The following is a 15,267-nucleotide window of genomic DNA, read 5'->3' on the forward strand; positions in this document are numbered from 1 at the left end:
AATGTCAAATCCATGAATGCCAACAATCTGGAATATGTAAGCATTTGATAATACGTAGGGCAAATAATCATAATCATAATAATAATGAGCTTTATTATTTTCTCAATTTGTACAATTTCCTGTACAATCACAGCGGAGCTTGACAACTACCCTATGTTGCACATACTCTTAAAGTTCACCCTACATTATTGATTCCAATATTTACTGAGTATTTCTGTTGAGTACTTAATATATTACTAATTTAAATATTTATTGAGAGCCTTACCTCTGCATGCTACCTGGGTTTGTTGTTCAGAATCTATTGCTGACACTCAATTTCTCGTGGAAAAGTTTTCTCCTACAAAAAAGCTCCACAAAGTAATTATTTACAAACTTGACAACCTCTTGTTGACTTTGTAGCAAAAGACCAACAATGGAAAAGAGACTGCTTCCTTTTCCTCAATTTATTAAACTAAAAATACTAGGGAGGCAGACAATACATCACTCTGCAATCCAATAAGGGTGTAATTCTGAAAGTCAGAGCATGTCCCTTACGTTAAAGATCGGAGTAATGACATTTATTTTTGAGCCACTTCCTGAAAACAGTCATCAGCATGGGGCAACAGTAAATGAAAGTTAAAAAAAAAAAAATAACCAACAACAGAAAAATATATCTTTTTAAATCTTGCTCTGTTGTCACATTACGACAGGGTGGGGAACGTCCGGCCCTCGGGCCGTAGAAGGCCCAGCAAATCATTGGGTCTGGCCCTGCCAAGGCACTGAGGGTGAATTAATTAAAGGTTTGACCAAATATAGCCGGCTAATTTTTAAGTAGATAATTTTGTATGGTCCGTGAATGATGTTATAAATATCCAAACGGCCCTTGACAGAAAAAAGGTACCTCACCCCTGCATTAGGATGTAATTGATTGGTTCTTAAGGTTTATATTACAGTACAGAAATGAGGAAGGGTAGCATAGTTGGAACTATGTATACCTTTCCTTATAGTCAACAGGATTCAGTGCTAGACTTTTTTTTTTGTTTTATTAGAAATTTAATTTCTTAGAACACCTTTTAAGTTCAAAATCATTCAACATTTTAAATTTAGTTATATCAAAAATATTACCTCTAAAAAGATAGTAAAGCCACGCTACTTTTCAATGGCTCTAAAGATCAATGTTTTTTATCAAAAATATTGTTATTATGCTGAGACCGGTTTGGCTCAATGGATAGAGCGTCGGCTTGGGGACTAAAGGGTCCCGGGTTTGATTCCGGTCAAGGGCATGTACCTTGGTTGTGGGCATATCCCCAGTAGGGGGTGTGCAAGAGGCAACTGATCGATGTTTCTCTCTTATCGATGTTTCTAACTATCTCTCTCCCTTCCTCTCTGTACAAAAATCAATAAAATATATTTAAAAAAAGAAAAAGAAAAAAAACACAAAAAACAAAAATATTGTTATTAAAAGAAAAAAACACAATTAAATAAAAAACAAGACAATAAACCATAATGTGTTCTAAAAACCATGTTTTATTTGTGGGTTTTCTGGTCTCTGTAAGCAAAATGCAACCTCTGGCACTAGGCCCTGCTGCCCGATGCCTGGCAGTGAGGTGACTGGTGTGGGTTTTAGGGAGGGGCAGCAGGTTAGAGAGAGTAATCTATCAGCTGTGGCTTCTTCTGCTATGGATTTGTAATCATTGTTTACTGGTTTTTATTTGTTTTATTTTTTTAAATAACATCAAGAATGGTAGAGACACACTGAAATAACATGGCTGGCTATTATTAGGTTCCCAACCAGTATTGAATAAAGAAATAAAATATGATGTGGCCCTAGACGGTTTGGCTCAGTAGATAGTGTTGGCCCATGAGCTGAAGAGTTCTAGGTTTGATTCCAGTCAAGGCACGCACATACCTCAGTTGCAGGCTAGACCCCCATCCCTGGTTGGGGCATGTGGGGGAGTCAACCAATAGATGTATATGTTTCACATTGATTTCTTTTTCTCTCGCTCTCTCTCCCCCTCCCTCCCTTTACTTCTCTCACTCTCTCTCAAAAAAATTAATGGAAAAATATTCTTGGGTAAGGGTTAACAAAAAATAAACAAAAGATGATGCGGACTGGCTGCCTTAGATCCCCTGGAAACAAATGCTGTGATTTCCTGAGACTGTCACCACCGAGTAGGGGGAAACACTCGGGAAGCTGTCATGTCAGTCCGCATTTGGTGGGAAAGGGGAAGGGTGGGGAGGAGGGGCACTGTGGTCTCAGGGTGGTACCCTTCAAGCATGGCAGGAGGCCTCACTGCTCGCTCTACTGCCCCAGCTGTACCAAGGTTGGCCCCACTAGATACGTTGCTTGTAGATGACAAGTTTCATGAGCCATTTCCGAGGTCCCTGGCACATCTCGGAGCTTTTTAGGCCCCTGGTAAGGGGTGTCTCTCCCTTCTCCCACAGGCTACCTGTACCTGGCCATCGAGTACGCCCCCCACGGCAACCTCCTGGACTTCCTGCGCAAGAGCCGCGTGCTGGAGACCGACCCGGCCTTCGCCATCGCCAACAGCACCGCCTCCACGCTGTCCTCCCAGCAGCTGCTCCACTTCGCCGCAGACGTGGCCCGGGGCATGGACTACCTGAGCCAGAAACAGGTTCGTCACGAGGAACTTCGACAAAGATGTCACGAGGGACATCTTTCCTTGGAAATGCTCTCTAGGATCAGTTTACATGTGTACATTTCCCCCCAGTCCACCTCTCTTCTCTAGTGCCTCTTAGTCTCCCTAATTTTAATCTCCTTATTAATATTCAATCTGTTTATAGAGCTGTTAATGCTCAGCACGGGGAATGTATTTACCTGGTGAATACCACCATTATGTATTTGGTGGAGCTCCTTAACCCGTCTTAGCCCAAGTAATGCTCAGAGCAGAGGACTTACGTGGCAACAGGAAGATTTAATGACCTGGTTTCCCCCCCCCTGAAATATGTCTCTCAAGATTTGGTGGAAGCCACTGAGGGTTTTAGGGAGCAACCTCAAGAGAACTGGATTCTGGTGGCATTTAAAAACCCATTTTCATCCTAACCTCTCATCACTGTTTCCCAGAGTGCTGGCCTCCAGGGCATGGTACTAACAAAATGACTTGAAAAAGCAAATATGATACTGGAAATACATGACTTTTTTTTTTTTTTTTTTTTTTTTTTTTTTTCTCTCTCCAGTTTATCCACAGGGATCTGGCTGCCAGGAACATTTTAGTTGGTGAAAACTATGTAGCCAAAATAGCCGATTTTGGACTGTCCCGAGGTCAAGAAGTTTATGTGAAGAAGACGATGGTGAGTTCCAAATAGACCCAACAATTCTTTTTCCAAGCCGCCTTCCCATCCTGGTGTTGCTGCTCTAAGACTATTGCTCGGCGGTGACCGAGGCGTCTACTGTGGACCCCAGTAGCTATGTGCCTGGCCCAGCAAACATCCTTTCTAAGTTTTGGTTCCTAACATGCCTGGAGGATCCAAACTACCAGCAAAAAAGCCACTGTCGCAAGTGGCCAGGTTCTCACTCACTTGAGCCTCGTATTGCAGGGCTCAGCTCTGGATCCAGCCAGACCTGTGCGAGGAGCTCCCATAGTCTCCTTCCATGCACAGCAAACACGGGAGGGGCAAAAGAGACATGGAGCATATATAAGGAAATATAAGGAAAGGCAATTAATGAGGTTCCCAAATCACGAGGAGCCCAGGGAGAAACTCAGGACTTCCCAAAGCCACAGATTTCCCTCTTGGCAAGAAGTTCCCCACACTCCCATCAAGCCCAAATCAATCAGATCCATGTTCGCCTAATGAGACCCGTTCTCCCAAACAGTAATGTTTATCTGGCATCTGATCCCGGGAGAACCTAACCGCAGTGTTAGCAGAAGTAAGAAGTTGGACCTCATTCTGCTTTTGTTGCCCACCCTGGAATCAGAAAGTCCTGGCAATGCTACATCCCTTGGTATTCATACTATACCAGTGTTTTCGGTGAAAAGTTCTTGATCCTTCCCCTCCCACCACCCAGAATAGAATTCAAAATATAAGGAGAAACAGATTCAAAGGGGGGAGGAGTTACTGAAACAAGGTGCGGGACAGGAGAAAGGGAGGGAGCTTACGCATCAAGGGAGCACCCACTGATGAAGAATATGGCTCCCCGCGTGTGTTCCCCCCATCCCCCCCCCCCCCCACTGCTGGGGGCCTGGCTTAGGGCTGGTAGATTTCTTTGTCCTCCAGGTAAGTGCTCCCTCATACCGCTACTCCCCGCTCCCCTCCCCGTGGGCTGGCATTGATTGGCACAGGGGCAAACACACTGGTTTGGGGAGTGTGTGAAGAGAACCTTGAACCTTAGCTGGGAGAGGCTCAGAAAGTAACTGAAGAGCATTCCCGCTGTCTTCAGGGAGGCTCCCCGGTCTCCCTAGCAGCATGCCACCACCCTCGCTTCCCCTGAGGCTGGGCTGCAGGGCCTCGGGGTGACCGTTCCTGTTGTCCTCGCATGTGCCTGTGGAGTCCCTCAGTGGCTAGCTCTCCCTTTTCCAGGCCTGGTGCATTGCCTGGGCGTGGCGCTCCTGGGAAGGGTCCAGTTTTCATGTGATACGGAGGCTCTTTTTACTTGGGGGCTAGCCAGTTGCCTCCACAGGCTCAGGTTTTAAGAGTTTATCCTCAAACGCAGGTTTCCTTTCTTTTCAAAATGCTTATTTTAGTGGCTGACAAGATAACACAGAAACCAGATTCAAGAATGCTTTGAAAAGGAAATGACCTGTAGTTCACCACCGTGACACTTCTTTTCTATTTTTTACTTATCGCCTTCCACAAGCATCCACATTTTCACAGCTGCAGTCACAGTGAGCGGAGCCACTTTGGACCTCTCCCCTCCCTTTCTTGAACAGGGTTTGAACTGGGGTCCCTCTGGCTCTTAGAGACCCCCATCCAACCTGTCACCTTCTGAAGCCACAGGTGCCTCCCGGAGGGAAGGTTTCCAGGTGGTACTTGTTCCCTATACTTTTCAGAATGTGTCCCTCTCAGAGCAGATGTTTCTCTGCAGGGCTTGTCTTAAAGAAGCAGGACCCACCACCCACTGCTCCACATCCCCCCTCCCCATCCTGTGCCTCCTGTCTCTCTCACAGAATCCCTTTCCTCGCTTCACTCTTGCATTTGGGTGATGTGGCCCCTAGGTGAGTGGGTGGAGGGATGAATACAAGTTATCCCATAACCTATTCACTTTATTTGGGTGCTCTCAGAAGTCCAAGTGATTGCTGCTTTGCTTGGCATTTTATACGGAGCGGGATTTCTGTAGTCTTGGAAAGGTTATGAGGAATTCTTAAAGGAACAGAGCACTGTTTGGGGCTTAAGTCTATTTCCTAATGGCAGGGTAGTATTCCCTGGTGGCATGGGGTCTGAGAGGGAGGATATGGGGGTGAAGGAAAAGGAGGAAAGGAGAAGGGATTGGAGAGGTTTACAAGCTCTTTGCAAGAAGGGTGCAATGTAGAAATACGCCACCAGAGGGCAGAGTGGCTACTTTCTCTGGCTCATTTAAGTCAGATTTTCAAATCACATTGCACTTTAGATTAGAACCACCTGAGGAGCTTTTTAAAAATACAGATGCAGAGCCCTTCTGCTTAGATATGCTGACTTAGTTGTTCTGCATCACTGTGTGTGTGTGTGTGTGCACATTCGAGATTTAAAAAAAACTCAGATGATTCTCCTATGGGAAGTGTTTCCAACTAATGTACTGATAGGGGTTTTATTTTCATTGATGAACATATGCTTTCCCTCATAGTCAATTTTTCTTAACTGTTTTGTGCTAAGTTTGGAGGTAAAGTAAGTTATACACAGACTCCATCTTCAAAGAGCTCACAGATAAACACATAATGAACTGTCATCATTAACACATGCTGAGGGCCAGGAGAGCACATGCCATGGGAGCACAGAGGAAGCACCCCCAGTGAGCCTATGGAAAATCATGGAAGGCTTTCTAGAGGAGGCTGAGTGTTGCAGTGGATATTAAGTAGATGCAGAGATGTGAGAATGGATTCGATGATCTGGAGGGTGCAGTATGTCTAAAAGCCTAGAGGCAAAGGTAATTCAATATGGCTGGAGCATCGTGCTGAAAAGAGAAAGAGTTAAAAATTCAAGGTTGGCCGAAACTAGTTTGGCTCAGTAGATAGAGCGTTGGCCTGTGGACTGAAAGGTCCCAGGTTCAATTCCAGTCAAGGGCATGTGCCTTGGTTGTGGGCACATCCCCAATAAGGGTTGTACAAGAGGCAGCTGATCGATGATTCTCTTTCATCAATGTTTCTGACTCTATCCCTCTCTCTTCCTCTCTGTAAGAAATGAACAAAATATATTTTAAGAAAAAAAAATTCAAGGTTGGAGGAAGAAGGGATAAAGTCTTCTTGGAAAACCTTGAATTCCAGCTAAGGATTTGGGATTCAACTAAGGATTTGGGATGTTGGGACAACAGGGACATTGAGAAATTTTAAGGAGCCACGTGGCTGTATTTGCCAATTAGACTGCACTCTGCTTGTGTGTGGAGAACAGGCCCTTAGGGGAGGTGGGTGCCACTGGGTAAAAGGTGACGGTGGTCTGACCCTTGGTGATAGCAGTGGACACATAACCACAGACAGATCCAAAACTGGTGAAAAACTGAAAATGAACAAGGAAATTAGTAATTAGGAGGTATGAGGTCAGAAGCTACCAGGGAAGAGAAAGGCAGAGCAGAGAATGTAGGAACTCTTTCTAGTTCTTAGCTGTGCTGGGGGGGAGAGAACTAGACTAGCCATTGAGGATATGGGGATATATATATATATATATATATATATATATATATATATATATTGTGTGTGTGTGTGTGTGTGTGTGTGTGTGTGTGTGTGTATGTGTATGTTTTTTGGGGGGGTGTACTGTGAAGGGAGGAGGGAATGTTGAGAGTACTGAAGATGTAGATGTGACAAAGGACACTTCCATAGCTGAGCCTTAAAGTATGAAATGATTATTCAGGATGTATGAGCAGAAAGAGTTCAGAATATTGCCACTTCACAAAGACCTGAGAGAGAACTGGGCTTGCAGGCATAACCCTGGGGCAGGGCTGGGCTCGCAGGTGGGTGGTCTGGGAGGACACCTGCTCCAGAGTCAGGGGGCTGAGGAAGATCCCATAAAAGACTCCTGATTTTGTCCCACCCAGCGAATGTGGCTGAAATGCCGCTGCCAGCACCTGGACGAGTCCCTGGCACAGGCATCTCTCTGGTTCACAGGATCCCTGGGTTGGGTGGATAGAAAGGGAGCCCCAGATCAGAGCAAAACTGAGGAAACTAGGAATAAGCCTCAGAAGCCACACTCCCCAATGTCTAGTCTGCATCTAATTTTTCCAAGCCCGGATTCAGGAAGCCAGAGAATGGGGATAGCCTAGAGAGGGAGTCAGGGCCAGGCACCCAAAGGGTGAGTGAGTGGTCTCACCCCACCTCCAAACCCAGGATAAACCTCTCTGGACCTGTAGCCACTCCACTGGTGGCATATCTGCACCCCCTCCCTGTGGCCTGCCTTCCATGCTCTCTCTTCCCCACCCACCTGCCGCCTGCCACCTACACATCTCAGAGCCAAGCTCCAAGTCTCCTCCTCTGGAAACTCTTCCCCACCTCCTGCACCACAGTTTCTATGCCTTGTCTCCCCTTTCAAACTGAGTGTCTCTGAGAGCCACCAATTGAATAAAAGAATGGCCCTGGCCGGCATAGCTCAGTGGTCAAGGGCACGTACCTGGGTTGCAGGTTCGATCCCCAACCCTGGTCGGGGTGGTGTGGAAGGCAACTAATCAATGTGTCTCTCTCACATTGTTTCTGTCTCTCCACTCTCTCCTGCTCTTCTACTCTCTTTACAAATCAATGGGAAAATATAATTGGGTGAGGATTAATGGGGGGAAAAAAATGAAAGGAATAAATGACTACAAGTACACATACACTCACATGCACACCCATTTTCAGTTCATGTAAAGCTTACTTGGAGGTAAGTAGGATTTACATCGTCTGCACGTCTTTGAGTGTGAAATCACATTGTAGGTGGAACATATTAAAAGAGCAGCTCCTGAGCCTGACATTCCCTGTCTTTGAGCCCCACTCAGGGCTCCCTGGGGCCTGGGTGAGCCCTGCCTCGGGAGCCAGCCTCAGAAGGTCCTTCCTGCCTAAGAGCATCTCACTTCGTTCCCTGCAGGGGCGGCTCCCAGTGCGCTGGATGGCGATCGAGTCCCTCAATTACAGCGTCTACACAACCAACAGTGACGTGTGAGTACGCCTCGCGGCCTCCGGGACAAAGCTGCTCAGTAAAGAAGTTCATAGGCTAAATGGAGGCAGAGCTGGCAGAGTGTCCGGGTGGAAGTCAGGGTTCCTTCTGCTCGTCGAGGACAGACCTCGTGGCCAAGGCTTGATGTCCAGGGGAGCAAGGGGCTCGCTGGCCCTCTGTGGTCCCACTTCCGACTGAGCTTGGTGCCTGAGGCCCAGAATAGCTGCTGAGGGTCAGGGCTGGCCAGGCGGTAGGCCGGGGAGACCACGTCCGCTTGGGGCTGCAATGACAAGGCTCGGGCTGACGGTGGAAGGAAGGGGTGGGATTGAGACTTAGACCTTTTTGTCTACATGCCCTATTTTCAGGAGGAAAAACTGAGGCAGAGAGGGTTGAGGGGACTTGGTCACGGGGTTTCCTTATGCTGGGGGTGAGGAGGAGGCTGGCAGTTACTGTACCTCACAGTGTGCAGGGCGCCTGTGAGGCATTATCTCACATCATGCCTGCATAGCTCAGAGGTAGAAGCTGGCATCCCCACCTTCAGAATCCTATACGAAGAGGCCTGAGGGGGCAGTAAGTTGCAGGAGCATCGGGTGGCAGAGGTGGGATTTAACGCCAATTTGGCCTAGAATTGGACCTGCTTCCCATAGCACCACCTGGATTCGCTACTGAAGTAAGTGGGGCTCTGGCAGGACGGACCTCGTTTCCCTGTTAGTTCCCCCAGGCCTAGGAGGAGAGAAGCATGTGCTGTGTGCATGGCCTGTCCCAGTGAGCAGACACTAGGCATTCTCTCTTCGGAGGAAGGGTCAGTCATCCTGGCTTTGGGGCAGTGACTGCTTCAGCTCTCTGAGGATGCTAATGGTTGGTTTCCCATTTCCCATTTCACGTCCGCAGATGGTCCTACGGAGTGTTACTGTGGGAGATCGTTAGCCTAGGTGAGTATCCGGGTGTCTCCCAGGCCCCTCCTGTGCTCCCTCACTGCAGGCCCCACGGGGACCATCTGTATGTGGTGCCACTTGATGTCGTTTGGAAACAGCCGTGTGGGTTCCCACATGTGAGAGGGTTTCAGTCCCATGTTTCTCCATATCTGATGTCATGTGTAACTCTAACAACCTGGTGGCCGTGAGCTTTGTTACAGGTTAATTGTCCCCGCTTGTGCAAAGATGTCAGAGAGCTCGTCCAAGTTTATTTCCATGTCAAGGTGGTACGGTATAGTTGAGCAAAAAAAATCACGTTTTGAAGGCTATTGACTAGCCTGTGAGAATATGCATGCCCAAAAAATAAATTTCACATTCATCATGACCCCAGTTTTAAAAGACTGGAAGGACTACACCGAAGGGTAATAAAGGCTATTGTATTTTTTTCTTCATGCTTTTTTTTATATTTTAATATTGTGGTGTGTGTTTTTTGTTTTTTTTTAAAAATATTTTCCAAGTTTTCTACAACTATGTAGGCTTTTAGATTTAAAATTAGTAACTATTGTAGAGTAGATAAAACAAGTACGTAATATCACTACTTCCAGTTAGGAAAAAGGTACACCGTGTTGGTACGATGGGTGTGCTGTGTGCAGACAGACCTGGGAGAGCAGCAGCACTGTGAGTAGGCCGTGGATCTTTGCCCTGCGGCGGGTATGTCAGAGAGGAAGGTCACGCTGGGTGCGCACCCCGATACGCCCCTTCCTTCTCCCAGGCTCTTGGCGTCTGAGCCGCTGGGCAGGAGACCTCGGCTTCTGCCCCAGAGGGGCTAAGGGCACGGCGTTTCCTGTCTTCCAGGCGGCACCCCCTACTGCGGCATGACGTGTGCGGAGCTCTACGAGAAGCTGCCGCAGGGCTACAGGCTGGAGAAGCCCCTCAACTGTGACGATGAGGTGTAAGTCGGGCCTGTCCTCGGCCATCTACCTTCACCTCCCTGCTGCCTGTTTCCTGGGCAGACAGACTTCAGTGAAGGGATCGTCTCACTTCATCTCCTGTACACATACATATACCTCCATGCACCCACGCACTCATGGAGGTCACAAAGAGCAGCGATCATGGTGTTCTTTACACTAAGATGGTTATGCAGTGGCAGGGGGTAGGAGCGTCCTGTCCCAGGCATGAAAATCCAGGAGGCACTGAAGGTGACAGTTCTTGGGAAGGCTGAAGATGAGGTCAGCAAAAGCAGGAAAGATCCGAAATAAAATTGATGACATTATTCACAAGTAAATGTATGCAATCTTGAGATGAATTTTGGGGATAGAATTTCTAGCCGTTATGTTAAGAAAGATGAGTTTTTCTTCATGGGATTTCACTTCTATAAAGATTACTTCCTATAGTAAAAATTACTCTCAGGCAAAAATGATGAACTTTAGTGATACTGAAATTCCCACAGCTTAGCTGAGGGAGAAACTACCTAAATGGTGTAATTTGAAGAGTGGAAGGCTCTAGATGAAATAAACAATTTAGTGTCCAAGAGTGAAAGAGGGTGTAATCAGGTTCCCGGCCTAAGAGGCAAACCTCTTCCATCCTGGGCGGACCTTGTGGTATGTGAACCGTCACTGGACCAACTCTCCAAAATGCCACCTTTTGAGAGTGATCCCATGAGGAGGGAGCTTTTTCGGTTGTTATGAAACTTCTGTTAAAGTACAACCTGTTCTAGAACCTTGACACCAAGGCCAGTGGCTGAGGGTCTGTGCACATTAGGTTCCCGGGACACTTGTTCAGTATGTGAAGTCCTGAACCCCACTCCCAGGCATTGGTTCAGAGGGTCTAGTGTGGATCCCCAGAATCTGCATCCTGATAATGCAAGTAGTTCTGGCCACATTTGAGAAAGTACTGCCTTCGACCATGCTTCCCAAGCTATGTTTATGGAACATGCAAGACCTTAATAACACAGGGAGAAAGGAATTCTGGGGTCAGTTATACTACTATTTGGGAAGTATTGTACTAAACCTGATTAAACAGGGTTTTTTGTTTGCTCGTTTTTAAAAATATATATATGTATATTTATTGCTTTCAGAAGAGAGAAACATCAATGATGAGACAAAATCATGGATCGGTTGCCTCCTACTCTTCCTCCACTGGGGATGGAGCCCATAACCTGGGCATGTGCCCTGACCAGGAATTGAATTGTGACCTTCTGGTTCATAAGTGTCACGGCTGACCAGCAGCCCCTGAATAATGGATGAACAGATTACTCAGACACAGTTTGACTGTGCAAGAGAGGGCTAAGGGGTCCTGGGCTTTAGTAGCTAAAGCAGCCTCAATTGCTTGCCTCCTTAGGCTTTTATTATAGTTTTTATATTTAGATATAATCAGTAGGGTGAGTAATCTTGGGAGGACACATGAGTTCACATTGTCCTCTAGGCAAGGGCATGCAGGGATTAATCCTTATCCATTTACTGGATAAGGATTCCAGTAAATACCTGGGGATCTGCACATATACAGGCTTGTTTGGAAAGGTCAAGGAATAATTAAGGGCATTCCCTTCGACACCCCCCTAAGTATCCCCAAGTCAGAATTCTGATAAACAGGGCAGGCGGCCTTCCACACACTTCTTTTCTCAGAATGTCCTCCTTACAGACTTTCCAACCAAGTATCTTGTGCTCCCCAACACATAGGTGGGCATTCAACCATTGAGCCACACCAGCCAGGCTGTTTGCTTGTTTTTAATGGCAGGACTTCTCAAGGTTTTACTAGCTGACACCTAAGAGGAATATGCAGAAGTGGCAATTTTGCACACTTATTTGAGCTTAAAGCCATTTTTAAAAATGAAACACTAATATATATTTTTTAAATATATATTTTATTGATTTTGTACAAAGAGGAAGGGAGAGAGATAGAGAGTTAGAAACATCGATGAGAGAGAGTCATCGATCAGTTGCCTCTTGCACACCCCCTACTGGGGATATGCCCGCAACCAAGGTTCATGCCCTTGACCGGAATCGAACCCGGGTCCCTTCAGTCCCCAAGCCGACGCTCTATCCATTGAGCTAAACCGGTCCCGGCTAAAAATGAAACACTAATATTTTAAGAGATATACTATTCCAAGGAACATGCTGCCCTAGAGACATAACTCAGTTCTTTCCAGCTAATCAGAAGAGCTGAGGCCAAGATCCCTAGGCTGGCACCCGGGTGGGCATTAGATCTACTGTGAGAGGAAAGAGGGCTTGGATAGGGAGGTGGGAGGCCTAACAGGAGCTTCCTAGTGCCGAATCTCTTATCTTCCGCTGGCCAAGCTTAATGACTGTGAGTTGAATGGCCACACTCTCTTCTCTTATTTCCATACTCTGCACCTGGCCATGCCCAGGACTGCAGCACAGTCACTAAGGTAACCTTTTAACTCTTTGTTTCCAAAGGTATGATCTAATGAGGCAGTGCTGGAGGGAGAAGCCCTATGAGAGGCCCTCATTTGCCCAGATCCTGGTGTCCTTAAACCGGATGTTAGAAGAACGGAAGGTGAGTATGGAGTTCAACCAGGGGCTCTTTCATTGGAATCCCTCATGCGCCCAGAGTGGTGAATAAAAATTGTTTGATGCATTTTTACAAGGTCTTCTGGGCACAGCCCTAGGTATTGTAGGGACACAAAATATGTGGTCTCCAACCTTAAGTTACAGTTTTGGAGGAAATAAGAGCTCTATACAAGATATAGTCATGCATAGAACAACATATAAAATTAGCCTATTTAAGTTAGAAGGAATCTTACATCTTCTCAGCCTGACCCTGTAATTTTATAGACAATGAAACAGACCCAAAAGCACATAGCAGGTAACACCAGAGCATGGTCTGCAGGTTACTATGGGGAGGGTCAAGAATTCTATAAAAATTTCTAGAAGGTAGCTGGCTATATGAATCTTGAGTTTAAAAGGTGAATCTAAATTAGGAAGATAGATTTTGACAGTCATCAAAACCCAAGTGGTGATTAAACCAGAATGAGATGTGGATTTGATGACATGGGTGCCCAGAAGGTGAGAAGTGGGCAGAGACAGGGGCCTTAGCAAGCGGAACACTTCAGGAGGGACCAGTGAAAGACAGTGAGAAAGGGAAGCTCAGAAACAGGGGAAGTGAGAGGAACATTTATTGTAGAAGTCAAAAAGTACATTCCAGAAAGAAAGTTGTCAAATACAAAAGGAACCAAGGACAACAAAGTGTCCCCCGAGTACCTGGTATTTGAATGGAAACAAGCAAAGCACGGCAGAGAGTTGCTTTGAGGCGCCTCTGAGCCACTCTTGTTCTTCCAGACCTACGTGAACACCACGCTGTATGAGAAGTTTACCTACGCAGGGATCGACTGCTCTGCTGAAGAAGCGGCCTAGGACAGGCCTCCATCGCCTATGTTTTCTATTGCCCCTTCACGGGCACGAGAGACCCTTGACAGCCAATGCCAAGACAGCAAGTGAGGCTGTGCCAAGAGAGGAGACGGAGAACCGTGGAGTGTGTATACTGCTGTATATCTGGGCCTTTCACACGAAGACCCAGCTATGAGTCCACAGCACACTCTGACTCTACATAGAACTGTACATACTGTTTTGAGTCAGAGTGAGCTGAACTCAGAATGCCTGTTTGTGATTTCATATGCAATAATATATTTTTCTAAATGTGTGAATTTTAAAGACAGGTGTGAAAGTACAATGACTGTAATGCATAACTCATTATTTCCTAGATATTTTTGATATTTACCTTTATATGGAATGCTCTAAAATGTCTTGCTGTATAGAAGTAAAATGTTGTTAACAAACCTAACACTGACCCTGATAGCACAGGTAAGAAAAGTGTGGGAATTGTAGGAGTCTTAACAGGACATAAGTCAACATTAATGAGACGGGAAAACCCAGGTGATGACATGTAAAGCAGATTCTCCTGTCTCTAAGGTTTCTCTCTCACCAGTAGCAGCCATTCAATTTCAGTCATTTTACAACATGCTTATGTGTTCCCAGTGCCCATCAGTCTGTCCAGAACATTAATATCTAAAAAGAGACTTAAGTCTCATTCCTTATATGCCTAAAACCTTTTGACATGTATAAGTTTGAAAGACAAATGAATGGGATTTGGTTTTAGTTTCTCTGGTCAGATTGATTTGTGTATTTGAATACATTAAAATAGGAAGCCTGGAGTTACATTTGGGAGACATGTGACATTTATCATGTCAAATTAACATACCTAATGTATTGCACATTTGTAAAAACGTTTAGTTTTGACTCGTACGTTTACTGTTTATATTGTAGGCACGTGTTACACTGAGATCATATAGTAAATGAATAAATGTCTTGCCTACCCACTGTTTTGTCCAACAATGTGTCTCATAGTATTTCTAAATGTCTTCATTGAACTTTATAGAAAAACACCTTAAATTGTCATTCTCTAACTTGTCAGTAACATGCATGTAGAGCAGTTGCTGGAATTCTCCTTTTGGCATGGTACGTCAAGCTCACATATTGGAAACTCCTTCCAGAAGTGTTCTACTGTCTAGTCTGTGTTCTTACACCAGAGCAGCACCCCACTGATAGTGGTTCAATGAGAACCGAGGGCTTAGTCTTGGATTCCCTTCTAATTGTGTGACGATGCTAAACAGTCAACATACACATACAGTTCCATGTTCCTGCCATCTAACCAACTGTATGCATTCAGCAACAAGGACAAGGAAACTGAGTTTACCCCAAAGGATCTTCATTCACAACAGCATATTCAAGGGGAGACAGAGGAAAAAGCAAGACTACTGGTAGGCCACTGATTTATCATAATCAAGTAAGTGTAACCTCGAATGAAGAGCCATTGAAAATATGTCTAAATACAGTTGACCCTTGAACAATATGGTGGGTGATTAGGGGTGCCAATCACCTGTGTAGTTAAAAATCCACATATATAATATTTGACTTACCCCCAAATAAATAATCTGATAACATAGTCAATGAACACATATTACATATGTATTAATACTGTATCTTTACAATAAAGCTAGAAAATTTTAAATAATTAAAATAATAAGGAAAGAAAATACATTTATGGTCTGTTTAAAAAAACAAAACAACTATGTGTAAGTGGGCCC

The 15,267-nt window shown here is 45.5% G+C and overlaps 1 protein-coding gene across 2 annotated transcripts in view; it reads left to right on the plus strand.

The window, feature by feature from the left end:
* The window catches only part of TEK (TEK receptor tyrosine kinase), a 110,402-nt gene extending 95,902 nt beyond the window's left edge, over positions 1-14,500 (plus strand). For both annotated transcript variants that reach the window (XM_036434208.2, XM_036434207.2), the window contains exons 17-23: positions 2,425-2,615; positions 3,178-3,291; positions 8,182-8,252; positions 9,142-9,182; positions 10,020-10,116; positions 12,581-12,680; positions 13,463-14,500. In XM_036434208.2, the coding sequence (XP_036290101.1) occupies positions 2,425-2,615; positions 3,178-3,291; positions 8,182-8,252; positions 9,142-9,182; positions 10,020-10,116; positions 12,581-12,680; positions 13,463-13,537 (689 nt within the window). In that variant the 3' untranslated portion in view covers positions 13,538-14,500. The remainder of the gene's footprint in view (positions 1-2,424; positions 2,616-3,177; positions 3,292-8,181; positions 8,253-9,141; positions 9,183-10,019; positions 10,117-12,580; positions 12,681-13,462) is intronic.
* Positions 14,501-15,267: the final 767 nt, after the last annotated feature.

The sequence above is a fragment of the Pipistrellus kuhlii genome, unplaced genomic scaffold (assembly GCF_014108245.1).
Source record: "Pipistrellus kuhlii isolate mPipKuh1 unplaced genomic scaffold, mPipKuh1.p scaffold_m20_p_12, whole genome shotgun sequence".
In the NCBI taxonomy this organism is placed as follows: Eukaryota; Metazoa; Chordata; class Mammalia; order Chiroptera; family Vespertilionidae; genus Pipistrellus; species Pipistrellus kuhlii.